The sequence below is a fragment of the Anomalospiza imberbis genome, chromosome 3, assembly GCF_031753505.1.
Source record: "Anomalospiza imberbis isolate Cuckoo-Finch-1a 21T00152 chromosome 3, ASM3175350v1, whole genome shotgun sequence".
In the NCBI taxonomy this organism is placed as follows: Eukaryota; Metazoa; Chordata; class Aves; order Passeriformes; family Viduidae; genus Anomalospiza; species Anomalospiza imberbis.
In genome coordinates this window covers 26,726,849-26,744,472 of record NC_089683.1, presented here as the reverse complement: position 1 = coordinate 26,744,472, position 17,624 = coordinate 26,726,849, and the positions used below count along the sequence as shown (strand labels likewise).

The 17,624-nt window shown below is 34.9% G+C and overlaps 1 protein-coding gene across 11 annotated transcripts in view; it reads right to left on the bottom strand.

The window, feature by feature from the left end:
* PHF3 (PHD finger protein 3) overlaps window positions 1-17,624 on the bottom strand; it is a 61,704-nt gene that overhangs the window by 27,340 nt on the left and 16,740 nt on the right. For 3 of the 11 annotated variants that reach the window (XM_068183728.1, XM_068183729.1, XM_068183731.1), the window contains 3 exons: window positions 14,879-15,040; window positions 11,944-13,762; window positions 958-1,282 (listed from right to left, as the gene is read on the bottom strand). In XM_068183728.1, the coding sequence (XP_068039829.1) occupies window positions 958-1,282; window positions 11,944-13,762; window positions 14,879-15,020 (2,286 nt within the window). In that variant the 5' untranslated portion in view covers window positions 15,021-15,040. Of the gene's footprint in view, window positions 1-957; window positions 1,283-11,943; window positions 13,763-14,878; window positions 15,041-15,300; window positions 15,377-15,604; window positions 15,724-17,028; window positions 17,168-17,624 lie in introns of those variants that run through there. The other 8 variants (XM_068183737.1, XM_068183733.1, XM_068183738.1 and 5 more) reach the window with 6 other exon arrangements.

Below are 17,624 nucleotides of genomic sequence, written 5' to 3'. Positions count from 1 at the left end.
CACCATATAATTTTCTAAAGAATTACTGAACAATATCCCAAATTACTGCCAAGCATTGCTTAACAATCTCTTTTAAGTATTGGCTCAAGATACAGCACAGACAATTTGCATTTAAGTTCTGTGTTGCCAACCACTAGGTTTGCAGTTATTTTAAAAAGTCTGGGATACTGACGAACATCCCTTAACCAGTTTTAGATACAAAGGTCACTGATGTTTAGAGAGCATATGTAAATTAAAATTAAAAAGAACAGTTTTTATTCCAGAATTTCAGTACTACTACTCAGAAATAAGACAGGCTCACTGATGATTATATCATCATGAATATGACGTTATATACTAACAAATTGAAGAATTGTCTCAATAATCCTTGAAAATTATCCTTTGGTTACTAAAAGTAGACATGAAATGTAGAAAAACCCCAATCAAAGCACTAGGCATTTCTTTCTATATACAATCTGAAATAATAACAATCAAAACTAAAATACTGTTGTTGTATTGTTTCCTATTGTTTATCTGCAGCTTATAACATAGCAAACTGACAGATGTCCTATAAAATGTTTAGAAATCTGAAAGAAAAATGCACAAGGTTCTTCATCATTTCCTTGTACACCTGCATGCACAGGTTTATATACACATACAGGAATAGGACTTCAATGGTCTTTATGTGTCCCTTCCAACTTGGGATGTTCTATATGCATATGACATGAACATATCCTCAATGTAAGACTCAATATAATAATATGCATATGATATGAACATATCCTCAATATAAACTCAAGATAAGAGTTTAGCAATAACCTCTTGAAAGAGTCAAGCCACTTTGAAAATGAAGCAACTTTGCAAATAATTTAGATTCACAAAGATGTCTGAAACATGGTCTATTAACTGTCAGTAGCACAGGCAGAAACCTTCTAACCCCAGTAATTAAGAGAACTTAAAACATTAAATAAGACTCACTCGTCTGAAGATTTTGACTTTGTGCTTCCCAGTGTCCTCCGTTTGCTTTGTTTTTTCAGTCGTTGTATTTAGATTACAAGTAGGTGTTTGCTTTGACACCCCCAGTTTTTCACACTCACTTGCTTTTTCTTCTTTATGCTCAAGTTTCACTTGAGTATCTGGTACATTTTGATCAAAACACTCCATTTTTTTGTCTTCTTCAGCACAGCATTTCACACACACATACTCTTTATCTTCTTCACCCATCTGCTGTGCTTGAGAAAGGCTCAGTCCAACACAATCACCATGAAACCAATCATCACATCTACCACAACCTACCATAAACCTGAAAACAAAGTAAGATATAAGTCAGTGAAAACTGTGAAAGAAGACTATAAAAGAAGATACAGCACCTTCAGCAGGATATATCATAATTGTTTTGATTTGTGCATCTCAATTATTTGTTCTTACCTAGTGATTGTCTTTGGTGCTTTACATCCATCTCCAGCCTTACAACATGGTATGATCTTCCCAAGACTTTTTTTTTTTTTTTTTGCCTTTTTGCTTTTTACAGTAGTCCAAGAGACTATCAAAACCACACTGTGTTTGTGTAACTTGCTCCCAAATCCTACCAAGTTTCTTTTCAGACTACTATCAATGTTCTTATGAATGTTAAAAAACAAAACCAAAAAAACAGCAATTCTCAGGAACAGTAAATATGTTTGAAAATACTTGAAAATTTTCTTGCAAGATATTATCCTTGCTTTCTCACAAATACGATGGTCATCATTCATCACAAACACATCAGCAGCTGCAATCTTCTGCAGCAGTACGAGGTCTTTAAATGTTTTGACAAACACAATGGGCATATCAACCTATTCTAAATTAGCTGGTATTTTACATCTCATTCCTTAGACCATTACTACTGAATTATTTCTAGAAAGTTGCTTTTCATTCTCTTTACTGGTGAATATGGGGCCAGGAGTTTGGCTTCCAAAACCACCTGTCCAGCTTGCAGTAACTGTTTCCTTTTAAACATAGTACACACTTTTGAACTACTCAACCATTTATTCAGAGCAAAGTTAAAGAATGCTGCAAACACCAAAATGACTATCTTTTAAAGGACACCCTTCAACTCACTTAACTGCATTATTTTAAAAGCAGAATACTTTAGATACAGATAGTACTTTCAAAGCATTGTAAAGATCACCTGGTCTAAAAGAAAAGCATTATTTCTAACTATTTTGTGGAAGCATTTTGAAAACTTCAGCAGGTATCATGAACACGTAATTGTACCAATAGGTACAATTCCCAGTGCAAGTATTTGGGAATTATGTGGAATTTCAAAGTTTCACATGCTAAAATCCAATTACTTCAGGAGACTTAAGTGGTAGGAATTATTTTTTACACATAATGAACCTAGCATCAAGGAACAGCTTTCAAATGATGTAGGAAGATCTCTTACAATATCCACTTACATTCTCTTTCCCCTTTCATATTTTTGATGGGGCAGGGGAGGGATTGTTTATAGTTTTCTGTGTGTGTTTTTGTTTGTTGGAGGTTTTTTGTTCAATTTTTATTTCTTCTTTTCATTTTGCTTTATACTTACATGAACTATATTCAAGATATGTACTTTAAGATATAGTCCGGATGAAGAAAATATAGAAAGACTGTAAGTGTATTAAAGAAAGTATAAGTTCTTTGGCAACACTAAAAAATTATTTACTGAATTCCTAGGTTTTGAATTTCATAGAAGACAGAATGAACTTAAAAAGTAATTCATGAAAACCCGGTTGTTTCAGCAATATATTTAAGAGCTAAATACACTGACCTGCAAACCCTATTTCTTTAACCTAATACCTTATACCTATTTCTCTAACCTAATATCTTACTCTTCCATAAGATGATTCTAAGCAAAATGACACCTAACTTAGGTATATCCCCACTCAGGCTAGGATCTGCAATCTACTGACTTACCTACTTGGCAGAACCATATAAACATTGCAGAATGTGCTTAGAGCAACTCTCATTCTCCATAACTGTAAATGAATGTTCCAGGCAGCTTGATGCAGATATTGTATTCAAAAACTACTGTTACCTCAGAGATGAAAGCTCTTATTAACAGCAGACATTTGAAACAAAAGAAGAAAAAATGTGTCTTTATGTTCTGTCCCTCCCTACTCAAAATATGTCAGGATTACATTCAGCTGAAGAAAATATTATTTTGATGCAAAATGAGTCTCAGAAGTTTTAGAGGTCCATCAGATTGAGAAAAAGCCTATGATGATGTTTGCTAGATTTGAAGAAACTGTTTTTAAACTAGTTTGGGAAGAAAAATATTTCCTCATTTTGAATTTTCTTCTTCTGAGCTGCAAGTACATTAACAGTATTACTTGTCACTAGCAAACAGTATCTGCCCATCTACTTCATAATATTAATTAGAAAGGCAGAGGTTTCTTCATTTTTTGTCAGTATCTCAATCTTTTCAGATTCATGATCCAGCAAATTGCAAAAACAAGAAAAGTAATGTTAGGGCACAATTACTTCTGGTGGTCTCAGCAGAGTAATTCCACAGCATTTACAAACACAACAGTAAAACAAGAAAGAAGAGACAGGACTGCTACACAAAGCTCACTGCTCCTTTCTGAGAGCCTGGAGCCAAACATGCACAGGCAGGAAATATAAGGTGAGTGCCTATTTCATAACTGCAAGGGTCCACAGTAGGTGCTTTACACAGAACACATCTTGTACCACTGCAATAAAATACTAGTAAAGCTCTGGGAACAATAAAACTGGTTACAAAAATTCCCCACTTAAGATTTTCTGCAAAAGCTGAAATAAAGTCAAACCACACAGCCAAAGCATCATGCTTAAAGGGTGTTTTAGAGTTCTAAGGAATACCTGTGGTTCAAAAACAAAAGGAAACCAAGAATACGCCATCATGAAGCCACAACTGCTATTAATTGAATTTTTATTAAAATATATTCATTTTTTTCCTCAGTTTGTAAATTCATGCACCAGAGACTAATTTGTTATACGAGGAAGATGGATTGCAGCATTTAGTAAGCAAAACAAACTTCGGATTCATATTTAGAAAATGGTATTTGCTGAAGAGATTAAACTAAAATACACAAGATGCTGCACACCTTAAACTTTAAATGGACAGCACATGGAATTTTTCAGCTTAGCTCACACATATTAAAGGGGGTAATAGAGATGGTGTGTAAGTAAGGCACCAGGATAGGTATCCAGTCTTAAATCTTTATTTTCAGCTCTATCAAATAAATAATAAAAATTTTAGAAGTCAAAAAACCCTACAATGAATTCAGCTCAGGGAAGATCATTCTTCACTAAGACTACACACCAAGAGAGAGGTCATTCAAGCAAACTACTGAAGATGGAAGATTCATTTGGCTTCATTCCAGTCTTCACAACAAGGTTTCAGTTACACTATATTTTAACACACACAACAAAACTTCAAAATTCAGGATTAAGAAACCAAGACTACAAAAAGAATCAGGAAATGTCCATGATGCCTGTTCTATACAACACAATGTATTGTTTACAATTGTTTTGTTTAAAGCTATTTATACAAAACGGTAATAAAAATACTGGTGCTGCCTGCCTAAAAAAAATCACTATTTCTACAAACTGGGGCTTTTTTTCCCCCACTACTCAAATACAAGACTGCAATTTTTGAGGCTGGGAGACAACATACTGATTTTGGTACCAGTAATGTAGATAATCCTTTTTACCATAAGGCCACTTTTACATCTCCGCCTGTTTCTCTCATCTGCACACAAAACAACTATGATTTGTAACAATTATAATTAGGTAATGGGCAATGTTCAAATTAGATAAAGGAGTCAAGAAAAACTGAAGCCTGGTTTGAAGGCTCAAGGATGTCCTTTTGCACAGTTGTTATTTTTGACTGAAGCGGTTGTGGTATCTTGGACTAGTAAAACATCAAAGTTTCTGACTGCAGATTGCTTCAAATCTGAAGTGTAGGACTTTTACCCATGTTGTAAGGCTGGACTGGAAGATGTAAAGCTGAAAGAGAAAGAAAAGTATATTTTAAAATATTAAATCATGCCACATTCAATGCAAGACTTGCTTTCATTGGACTTTAATATAAAAATCTTTTTTGGAAGAAAAAAATTTTAGAAAACTGACAGGTGACAGCAGACAGTACTATAGCTCACTGGGACTTTTGCACAGAGTTTGCTACAGTTTCATTCCTTTAAAGAATCCCCTTGGTAGCCCACATATCAGCATGAAAAGAGACACCTTAAAATCAGAAAGTAATAGATGAAAGATAAAAAGATACAGAATAATTAATGCAAACCTGCCACAATATCTCCTATGATCAGAATACTTCCTTTGGTCTGTTATTTGTAATAAATTAAATTCATTTGTTAGATGAAAAATTCAGGCTTGGACAATTTATTTTCTACATATATGGACCATGTTTTAAAACTACCTTCATATATTCAAGTTATGTAACAGCACCAAGTTTCCAGAGAAAATCATTGCTGAAAAATGGGCAGGAACCACCTTACTCATAAAACAGCTTTTCATTGTAAAGCTATACTAGAGTAAAGCAAAATAAAAATCAGGAGCTGTCAAGAGTAATTAATCAGTGTGGGACAGTAATCAGCTTTTTAAGATTAATTAATAATGCATTGCTACAGAAAATCATTTAGTTTCAAAACAACTGCTTCTCTTTAATTCTTCATGTTTGTGGAACATAGCAATTGGGAAAAATACCACAACAGGACTCAAATCTTAACCAAAAAAAAAACTCAAAAAAACTAAAAAACCCAAATCAAACTATTCCAAATAACACTCTAGCCCCAAACTCACCTAAGAGGAGCAAACCCACTGTTCACTTTTTAAAGACTTCAGTATTTAAAGCAAGTCCCTCATTTGCACTTCATCCTTTAATGACACTGTTCACCAATCTTCTACAGATCTTTGGTAAACTTGAATTAACATTTCAACTGTTTCTCTGCTGCACCGATGCTACAGTCTAGCCAATGTTAGATCAGGGACAAAATATTCAAGGCATGGCAGCTTTAGCAGAGCGTACGTTCCACATCAGTGAAGTAGCATGGCTTGATATAAAGCTCAAATGAAATATGGTCTGTCAAAAAAAAATCTGCACTACCTTGTAAGTGCACAGAGATATGTGCAGTTCCACTTGTTTCCTTTGTGACAAAGTCTAATACATGATTTAGTCTAATACAAGTGACATGATTTTTCAAGTTCTGATCTTCTAGAAAAAAACCCACAAACCTATCTCAATCACTAACAGCAGAGGTCTTTACATGGAATTTGCAGCATATGAAAAAGATACTGCAAACTTATTACCTAAGTACTAAATTTCAGTAATTCATATTTTATGACAGATATTTCTTCTCTTAAAGGCATAATTTTCTTTACTATTTATATTACAGGAACTCCCTCCAAAAAGAAAGTGGCAAGAAGACAAACAACCCTATGCTTTTTGAATTAAAGATGAATTCATGAAACATGTCAAACAGCAAAGCCAAAACCACTAAACTTCCCCAAAACCCCGAAAAAAAGGAGTACGTTTTCTAATATTAATTACAAATCTGCACTAAAAATTATGTGTGTCTATATATATATATATATATATACGTATATATATATACGTATATATGTATACACACATATTATATATAATCATTCATTAAGGGAAGCTCCATCACCAGTGGATTCTACACGTTGTATGTTGCAGGATAAGCATCATATGCTCTATAAACTGCATTTATAAGCACTTTGTATTTATGCCCATCTTTTATAAAACTATTTTAGACAATTTATGGTATCCATTTGCTTGATTTCTTAATGCCATTAATAATAATCCTGCCAATACTGCAGCATAGTAATATAATCCATATAAATTCTATAAATACAATTATGCAACCATAAATAAAAATCACAGTGGAGTCCTTCCCTTTGTTAATTATACATTACAATGTTGTTTTGTTTATACTGTCATTCAGTTTTTCTACAGCTGTGAGTGAAAAACATATTAGCTTTTAATGTTGCAAGGCTTTTCACAGAGGAAGAAAGCAGTAACAGAGGCAGAAAATTTAAAAGCATCATCCATTACTGTAAACTGATGACATCTTGCATAATCTGCTGCTTAACACTCTCCTACTATCTAATGGACGTTTGCTAGAACGCAGGCACCATTATTATTCTAATTACTGTTCCTTGTGAAGAATGTTCTCACAACAAATTGTTTGTTGTATACTATACATTGATGCCAGGCATCACCATCTTAAAAAAAAAAGCCTATGTAATTGAAGGATGGCTGTAAATTTGGAGCCTGAAGCTCCTTTCCCAAACACTCTCTTTTGGCCTGTGCCAACTGTACGATAACCTGGATCCACTATAATTTATTCACATTTAGCACTATTTTTAAAATACAAATCTCCTAATAATCTTTAGTATGGGTAAAAATGGTTTGCAGTTTGCATCCATCAGCCAAAGTACTTTTCTGTATTACAGTTCCAAAGGAACTTTTTAGGAATTACATGTAATCAACTTTAGCACTTTCCAATTAATTACTTTTTACAACATACTAACTCTTCCTCTCTATTAAAGCATAGTTGAAATGTGGGAGGAAGAAATACCTGAAGTAAAATATATTCCTGTATCACTTAATTTTTCTGTGAGGTCTGAGGTCAGTTTGTGTCTGACCACTCAAACTGGATTATCAAAGCCCAAGCAACAATAAAACAAAACCAGAAAAAAAATCCCACAAAACAACACCCAAAGAGAATCCTCAAATTTCCACAGCCTATTAAAAAAAATCTTACTTGGAACTGTTGAAATTAAGAGAAAGTCACCAAATTAAAGTTACAAACTTGCTCTGTAATTATGTTTTCTAGAAGATTTGCTTAGAATCAGAGTATCTCAAGTTGTATACTATGAATTATTCATCCAAAATTGATCAAACTTCTTGGTAAAGAAGACAGACTACAGACAAGGGAAATAATCTGAAAAATGTCTGTTAGATTTTGTCTATTTGTACAAGCAAGGAACCAGTTCAGCCCTCCAGCTGCAGAGAATTTGAACATCTGCAGTGAAAACCAGAGAAATCTTACATTAGCAGATTTCTCAATGTCTGCAGAGCTACCATCTTCATTTTGCACTATGCCAAGAAATTACATATTATTTTTAAAATTTAACTATCTTTAACAACCTTTAATCTGTCTTCTGGAAAAGTAACTATTGTTTGTGACAAAGCTTAGTATTTTCAGCATCACTTGGATTCATTAGGAATTTGAGTAGTAACTTCAATCTAAAATTTTTCAATGTGATATGCATATCCATACACACTTTTAATCTATAGATGGATCCATGGAAAAAAATATGCATATGATTTATGTTATTAGCTGATTAGAAAACATCTGAGAGCAATATGGGAACACACTGGCAACATGTTGAAAATAATACTATGAGTAACAACAACTCAAACCTTGCACTGAAAAAATACCCTTTCAGATGTGCTGAAAATTACAAAAAGTCATCTGACTTGTGCAGAAACACAAGGTTTAGTTTTCATATGAAAGGGAAATTCTTTTTAGTTATGTAGCAAAGATACGCCACAATACATCAAGAAAACAGGCTGAGGGAGTCCTAAAGCCAAACACTGACAACCCATTCTCTGAGAATGAAAGTACATATATAAAGCAGCTATGATGGTTACAGCTTATAAACTTCAAGGCAAATGGAAAAGAGAGCATGAAGTCATTGTTCAAAGCTCAGGTGCCAAACAATGACTATCTATTAACAGAAAGCAAGCAAGCACTGTCTCTTACAAAGCAAGATGCTATAACCTGTAAACTTTTTTGATCATGAAAATCTCACGTTCATAAAACAGAATTCCTCCTTTCCCAAACCCATTGTATCTGCAGTACAAGGAAAGCATACTTTGACTTTGCATGTAGCCAGCAAATTACAGCATGTATTCCTAAAGATATAAATTTACTCAATTTGCCACGTGCTGATCTGAAATAAAACAACATTGAAGTACCAGCCTTCTAATCTTGTTCTAACAGGCAGAGTAAAATTGCTCTGGGTATGTGTAAGGCTGGTGTAACCATTGCCCTCTAGGAATTCTGTACACAAAGAAAGCTGATGCCACAATTTCCACACATTACCTTAAACATGAATCAATTCTCCAAGCTTGGTATTACAATAAGAAGTTAGTGGCTTTACATTTATTAGAGGGAATACACAAAGGTTCAAGTGACTACTACTCTGCATCCTGAATTTTAAATATGTTACTTTAACATGACATCCTGCAAAGCTCCTGGCAAATTATTTCCCAGTTTGGGGCTGCAACTTCAGTTTAACTTCTTTTCCGGTAAGCAATTTGTGCCAGAGCATTGAATAAAACTTCCAAAACTGAAATAACATAGAGCTACAAACACAAATGTTATTTCAGATCTTAGCTCTGCCTTTGACATTTCCTGAGCATAGAGCCATTTGACAGCATTTGTGTCTTAAACTTTCTCATTTTCTCTCATACAATGAACAAAGAAAAAAGGTTAAGAGTGACCGGCTAGGCTGTTTCAAAAGGGAAACAAAAATTCCTTGAAAAGCAGTCAAAACACTGAATTAAAATCCCCTTTTCATTAGAGTAAATTTTGACAGTTTTGATGGGTTTCCAAGAGACAGAATTCAAATTTTTCATCTTACAGTTCTCTCTTGCACTGTACTAGAAGTATTTTCTTTTTCTTGTACTAATAATTAAATTAAGACAAAATCCCAAGGCACGGGAGATACAAGTTTTGCTTCCTCTTGTATCTTAATAATAGCAAGTGAATCTGCAAAATTTCAGTTACTTGTAGCACAAAATTACAAAGTAATCTGAAAAAATTAAAACTTTATTACTTAGTCTAGTAATGATAAAAAAGTCATGCACTGACAGTCTTAAATCTTCTGTTATTAGGCATGAAGCTCAATAGTGCGAGTTTCCTTATTCCAGTACTGTGTCTCAGTCACATTTTATATACAAAAATTCTGCATTTATGTGTTAAAATCTTTCTACGTTTAGCAAATCCAATTATCTTCTGTTGAAAGCGCTGGTTGTATCAGCAGTTTTGCAATACAGACATAAAAAATAACACAATTCCAACACAAAAACCCTAAACCACTGAAGACTGACATTACAAAACTGATGATACCCGTAATTACCATCTGTGGCAACTCATGGGCAGTCTCAATCCAGCCTCAGCTGGTGATTCATACACTATATCATTCTTCTGGCAGCAGTAAGAACTGGCAAAGCAAAATTGTGTTTGTTGAACTTAATCCTATATTGCTGTGTATCCCTGTATCTTCTGTAAAGCTACTCTGACTTCATAAACTAAAATAAGTAGATTTAACTGAGTCAATGCCACATCTTCCCACACTGGTTAGATCCATTTAGTAATAAAAATCAAGACTTTCTGAACTCTAACAAGACATTGAAAAAAAACCAAACCATAGAATGCTTAAAATTTTAGCAAAAGTAGAAAGAATATAGCACAAGTTCAAGTCAAAGCTGCATTTTTAACATCTATCAAGTAGTTTAAATTCCAAGTATCATATTTTGCTTTAAAAATATCTACAAAAGCATTTTTTTTAATCCAGAAAGCAGCCTTTTGGGATGTAAACAATTCACTGAAATACAGGCTACTCACACAGTTTTACTGCCATGGTAATGCCTAAGATGACAAAAACTAAGGAAGAGCAACCTGCTTAAAATTCAACTCTTCCAAAGACACAAATGATATAGGTCTTAAAAATAAAAGGAACTTTTTTAAAAAATTAAACCACACGGAACTGAATTTGAGCACCCCTTCAATCAGGTAATCCTCAGCAACCAGGCAGAGCAAACTTCTTATTAATTCTTTTAGTAGGCCACAATTATGCAGTTACGATAGCTGTACAGTAAATGAATTTCCATGTATTTGTTTTTCAAATATGATACAATGAATCAATAAAGCTCAGAAGGGCTTCTTAGAAACAAACAAATGGCAAAAAAAACCCCTCAGATGCCAAAGGTAATTGTTCCATATTTCACTCTGATATATGGAGTTCTAAAGCATATCACTAAAAATTACTATTAAAACTTTCTCTCACATAGGCTAATCACAAATACCTTCAATTTGACATTAAAAAACCAAAAAGTAGGCTAGCAGGTAGAACAGCAACAAAAACCACTTCAATATTAAAACACAGTAAGTGTAATAAAGGAATTCTTATTCTTGGACTGAAAGATCACTAGTGAAACCCAATGGCCTTTTTCACCTCACTTACTGTGTAGAACAAGTTTTGCCACATAGGGATATTATCAACTTCAGATAAAACCTCATTACTAAGCTTAAAGGCAATTTCAGATATGCCCACGTGAAAGTTTTGTGGGGTTTTTTCATGTTCTTCTTTCTCCCCTCCCTGGCAATTATTTAATTACAGTTACATGAAACCTCAGGGCACTGATTATACAAAGTGAAAAAAAAATCTCTGTATCTCTACTATTAGAATTGGACCGGTACCAGATAAAAGTCACATGCAAACAACTATTTGTTTTTTTTGGTTCATGGTGATCCTTCCACTTAAGAAGTTTCTGGAAAGAAGGAAATTACAATCTGGAACACAGACATCTAATTTCTTTTCTATGAAAAAAGTCAAGTTTAAAGTGCATAATTAAACAGCATAGAAGAATTATACAGCCATCAAAATAGGTACTCATAAAACATTTGTATTCAAACTTTTGGGCCAAACTAGTTTCTAATGCTCTGTTTAAATTATTAAAAAAAAAAGTGTATGAGTGCAAAGGAAATTAACTGACTCTATGACATACAGATTTGTATTGCAAGACTAGGACTTTGTTTTGGCATGAGCAGCGTCAAACATTTGGTGAAGGAAAATATGACCTTGCGAGACCAGCAATAAATTCCTCAAACACACTGCCACACACACCTGTTGCCATGTGGCTTTTTGCAAAAGCCACACTGCTTGCTGGGCACCCAAATATGTTTGCTTTCACTAGTGGAGGTATGTTCCAAGCCTTCCCTTTTAACAGTTGAAATGTTATCTGGAATGAACAAGGGAGGTTCATCAAGTGAAAGACTTTTGCTACTTCTTCTCTGGCGAGGCTGGAGATTCCTATCATTTCTTTTTGACTTGTTTTTCTCCTTATCATCCTCCTTCAGATGTTCTACAACAGAGGGATCTTTAGTCTCTGCCTCTTCCTTTGTAGAGTTATTTGCTTTTAGCCCAGTTGCATGTTGGTGTTTGCTGGCTTGCTTCTGACCAGGATGTGAAACGTGACCTGACAATGAATGCACAGAGTGGTGGCTATCTTTAGAACAGCTTTGATGAGTAGGAGATTTCTCACTTGCTTTTTGAACTGATGATTTCTGGACTTGCCCAGAAGCCTGGACTCGCGGTATTTTCTTTAGCTTTGTGTTGGTCTGTTTTTTTACAGTCACCCCTGAAACGCTAGTCTTTGCTTTCAAACTCAGATCAGATTGTTTCTTTCTAATTTTAACTGGGTTATTTGGATGCTGATGAATCTCTTGCTCATCTGCATTTCGCTTCAGACTTGCTGAAGAGGGACTGTGAAGGCCCGAAACAGCAACACCAGCTCTCGTTCTTGACCGTGTCATTTCTTGCTGCACCAAACCTGATTTCTGCTGAGTACCTGCAGTCAGATTTTGTTTATTCTGTACTACAGATTTACTATGCCGGGGTCTAATGTTCTTTTCACATTTTGTTGAAATACCAATTTGTTTCTCATCATCCTGAAATTTTGATGCCTCAGGGCCTTCTCCTTTAGTACTGCCGATCTGCTGCTGTACATTTTGGCTTGACTGGTCAACAACAGTGCTTTCTAAAATGCTATTTCCTGGGTCAGCAGAAGTAAACTCTTTGCTTTTCAAGTCTTTATTATCACAGTCTGTACTGTCCAATAGTTTCTCAGATGGAGATTCAGTTTTCTCCATTCCCTTGTCATCACCTCTGGCTTCTGTTACACATTCCTTCACTGACAATGTATTTTCCTCAAGAACTTCCACATTGTGGGAACCTGAACTGCAATCACCCTCCTCTTTCACAGAGCTGGACAAATTTGAAAAGGTCTCACAAATTCCATCTGCATTCATGCAAGCACTAGATGAATCATTATCTTTTCCAGTTACTTCAATTTGATTATGTTCTTCTGCTTTCTTCTCTGATTCCTCTGCTTTATTATCAGTCTTTTCCTCTGAAGAATTTTCCAAGCCTATTGAATCAATCACATCACTTGTTTCATTTTTAACTGGAATCATTTCAGTATCTGCAGATACTGAACAAACTGATTCAGCACTCCCAGAGTCAGTGTTCATTGCAACCTCTACTATTTCCATTGTTTCTCCAGGAGAAGGAGAACAGGGTTCTGTTAAATTAGCACAACTTAACTCTTGGGATGTTTCTTCAACTTTTGCCTGCTCAGGGGTTTCAGACTTTATTTCTTTCGCATCTTCAGGACCAGGCAGACATTTTGTATTACTTTGGGATGCTGTTACTGCTACTGCTGTTCCTTCCACCTGTCCTGATCGTCTTGTACTACGTCTAACCTCCCTAGGCTGCTCCGTTTTCAAGCGTGCAGAAACATCTGTCTCTTTAACTGGACTTCTCTCTTGTTTCTGTCCATTTTTTGGAACAGACCCACTTTTTACAGATGATTTCTTGGTATTAAGAGGAGGAGCAACATTTGAACGCTTGGCTAGCGTGCTCTGCCGCAGACTCCGTACTGGTTCTAGGAAGGGAAAAAGAAAATCTCTTAGCTATTCTGCTTCCTTCTTTTTGCAAATACAAGATTTGCCTAGAACAAAAGTGACTTACCCCAATTTAGCTTACTGGATACAAAGACGATTTAAAACTTAGTTATTTACTAAACTTAAAAAACTCCCCAAAACTAAATTACTTGCATTTCAATTTTACACTGACATAGTTTGGATGTAAAACACCATTATTCTAAAAGCTATGGAATTTCTAAGTAGTACATACAAAACACAAGTGATGATAGAAAGACAATCGAAACTAACTCTACTTTTCTACCTCTCAGCCTTTTCTACCTCAAAGAAAAATTGCACAAGCTAGATTGTGATTAGAAATAAAACTGAAGTTTAAAAATCTTTGAGAGAACGGTCTACAAATCTGAGATCCAGTCACATTCTCACCTAATGACAACTTTTATATTTTCTAAACAAGTAACCATTCCAGTGCCTTTCTAAACAGCATAATCACCAGCTTTGTACCACAGGCTTTTATTTAAATTCTGATTGCCATATTAAATAATTTTATCTTTTTAACTCCACTTGCTCTATAAGGGGAAAAAAACAGAGTAGTAAATAACTCCAGTTCAACAAGTTAGAAAACCCATAACTATAAAAAATTAGCTAAAACGAAGAATTAAAATATTTTATTAAAATATTAAGTATCTTGAGATATTTTGATTAAAGACTTTCTGGCTGCAATTACTATAACCTAATTTAAACTAAAAAGAGAAAATGCAAATAAAAATAGAATCAAAACTTTAACTGGAAATAGAGACATGCTAACCTAACATTCCAATGCCGTTTTGCAACTCCATCATGCTTTTGTTGATGAAGAACCACATTATTAATCTTATGTAGGTAAAAGGATCAAAATCTCAAAAATTAGTTTAATGACCATAAGCAAGACACTAAATATTTATTAAAGAGGAATTCTAGTTGACTCATACCCTATGGATGCCAGCTTCTAGCTGCAGTGTATGAAAAAGGAAGTTTCTATACTGGAATTCAAACAACTAAGTTACATTTATAAATGTTGGGGGTGGAATTTTAAAGATTTTATTTACTTCAAATGTGCAAACACAATCTATAATCACCTTGTGCCATTAAACGTGGTGATTTCCTTGGTGATGTGACTGATGCTTCTTCAGCACGGCTTCTCAAATTCCTATTAGGTAAAGCAAGCTCATCATCATCAATGGTGTCATTACCACTCTCTTTAACTCCTTCTTCATCCATAGTATCATCAAGACCAATAACTGGAAAAAATAAACAAACAAGAAAGTGCCTAAAACTTAAAATGATCAAAAAGTGTTGCAGCTATAATGCTGAGCAAGACAGGGGAAAAGACATTAAAAAAAAAAAAAATTTGCCATCTAAAATCAAACAAGAGAGGAAAAAAAAAAGAAGAAATAAAGGACAGAAAATTCCCATGTAAGGCAGTTTCAGTGTAGAAGAAGCTATCACCCACATCTTAAAACTTCTGTAGATAGTCCTCACAGCCTTTTTGTGGACTCACATTTTTATTGGGGTTTTTTGCCACAGGAAGGTCCCCAGTCTTAGAGGATCAGCTGCCCCTCACTGTCCCTTCCCACCTAAGAAAAAGTGAAGAAAGGTAAACAGCAGAAAGAGCTGATCCAGAAGCACAGAGTGTAAAAATCACAGTCTTCTGACAGGATACCATTTCAAAACTCTCAGCCCCACCCATATCACATACCTGTGCCTGTAATGTCTTTTTGGAAGAGCTTTAAGTGCAGCAAGCACTTAACCTCCCAGGAGAGACGGGGAACATTGCCAGTGGTGAACTCCTATCCTCCACTAACCTGAGAAAGGTCCCAGAGCTTGCTCCTGAAAACAGGTTTCCTAAGAGGCAGTCAGGTCACTACACCAGCCATTCTCCCCTCACTTGCTCTAAATTTGGTTCTTGTAGTGGTAGCCTCTCCTATTTAAAGATCCTATGTGTGACTAATGAATCTTGGTCCCCATGGTTGCATGGGATGCAAAATTTGTAAGATCAAGCCAAACACCCAAGTGCCTTTATGAAACATATAGGAAGGTCTAACAAATGCAACAGAGACTTTAAACAATCAAGTATGCCTGCTTTTCACTACAAAGACACAAACCTAGAAGGATTTTTAAGATAAACTCACATGACACATATAAGATATCTAAAAATTTCTAAAAATTATATAAATTAACACATAGATCAGAAAAGTAAAAAGGCAAGAAGTTAAATTAAAAATTGTTAGAATTTTTAGACCAGCTCAGAAACGCCTGATCTTTCTCAAATCTGATATAATTGCAATTAAAAAAAATCAATGAAAAAATAAAGTAACCAAGCAATATATTAGAATTTCAAATATTAGGAAGTTTTTTATCGGCCTCTTAAGGAAGGCTGATCAGGGCACCAGGCAATCAGCATTCTGAACCTCTGTAATCAGATGGGTGCCAGGAGCTGAAAGCTAGGAGTTTCTTAAACTAACAATTTATGGTCATTTATTTTATTTTAACCATTATTTTTAGTTACTGCATTGTACACATCAGTTACAAGGAAAAGTGTTTGTGGAAATTACTGTCCACTTCCACTCTCCAATCCACAGAGCCACCTTTATATCTGTATGTGTTTACAAACATACAGATATCACATGCAAGGTGCATGAGGCTGATAAATTTGGTCTTACTCCACTCAAGAGTCTTCCTTAATCACTTGTTTGCTATAAGCTACATACTGGACATACTTGCAAAAAAATTGCATTGTAACTGCCCTATTAGACATTATTTGCCCAGTAAATATCTAATACTGGCCATTGTCTAAGTTGGAAACCTGAATGAGAAGGATCCTCACTCTAACTCCAGCTGCCCATTCTCGTGTTCTCAAAGATTATATCCTCCCAGCAGCTCTGCACTTTGGTATTTGTGTTTTCATAGTGTTCCTTCAAAACATGAAACTGGCTGTTGGGAACAGACTGTGGCAAAAGAGACTTCTTTCACATCCACTTCTGTTCTTTCTGTGTAGAACTAAACTACTAAACTATTGAAGACAACATGAAAAATAAAAACTACTAGGACAGCTTCTGAAACAACTCTGGAGAATATTAAAGGGCTGACATTAGGCTTGGGCTTTACAATGTTCTTGCTCAAGTTATGGAATTTCTACACCCTCCTTTATTAATAACGAGCGACACATTCAGTCCATTATTGACAGACACGGTGTGAAATATTAGAATTAAAGTATTTTCATACTTACAAGACTCTGTGCTGTAGCTTTAATTTTACAGAGGAATTGAAGCACAGAATCTTGCTAATTTCAAACCACCTGAGCTACAACTCAGCTAGGAAAGAAAGTCTCATGAGGCCCCTGAGGAGGAGCATTCCACACAGACCCTGCTGGGAAGAGAAAAATGACAGAGAACAGCAATAGATACAAAGAAGACTAGGAAAGTAAATTATGAAGAAGTGGAGGTAAAGAAACAACCCTAGGAAAGGTAAACCAACACAAGCAAAAATCAGAAACAACAAATAAAGCAGAGATGATCTTAGTAACAAATATCTAAAGATTATCTCAGCAATAAGTATAAAAATTAAAAAATAAAATAGGAAAAATAAAAAAGGAATAAAGAAAAAACTTATCTGAATAGGAAGAGTTGCACACCAGCATACAACTGAACAGATTGCAAAAAAGAAAAGTACTAGTCGCATTCAACGTATTTATACCGGAAAAGGCACCACTGACCTTCACCTTACTATTTTGAGTTTCTCAATTACTCGCAAAGTATCTAAACTTCCAAACTGCTGGGCTGTACTACTGACTCACTTTTATATATGTTATACCATAATAGAACA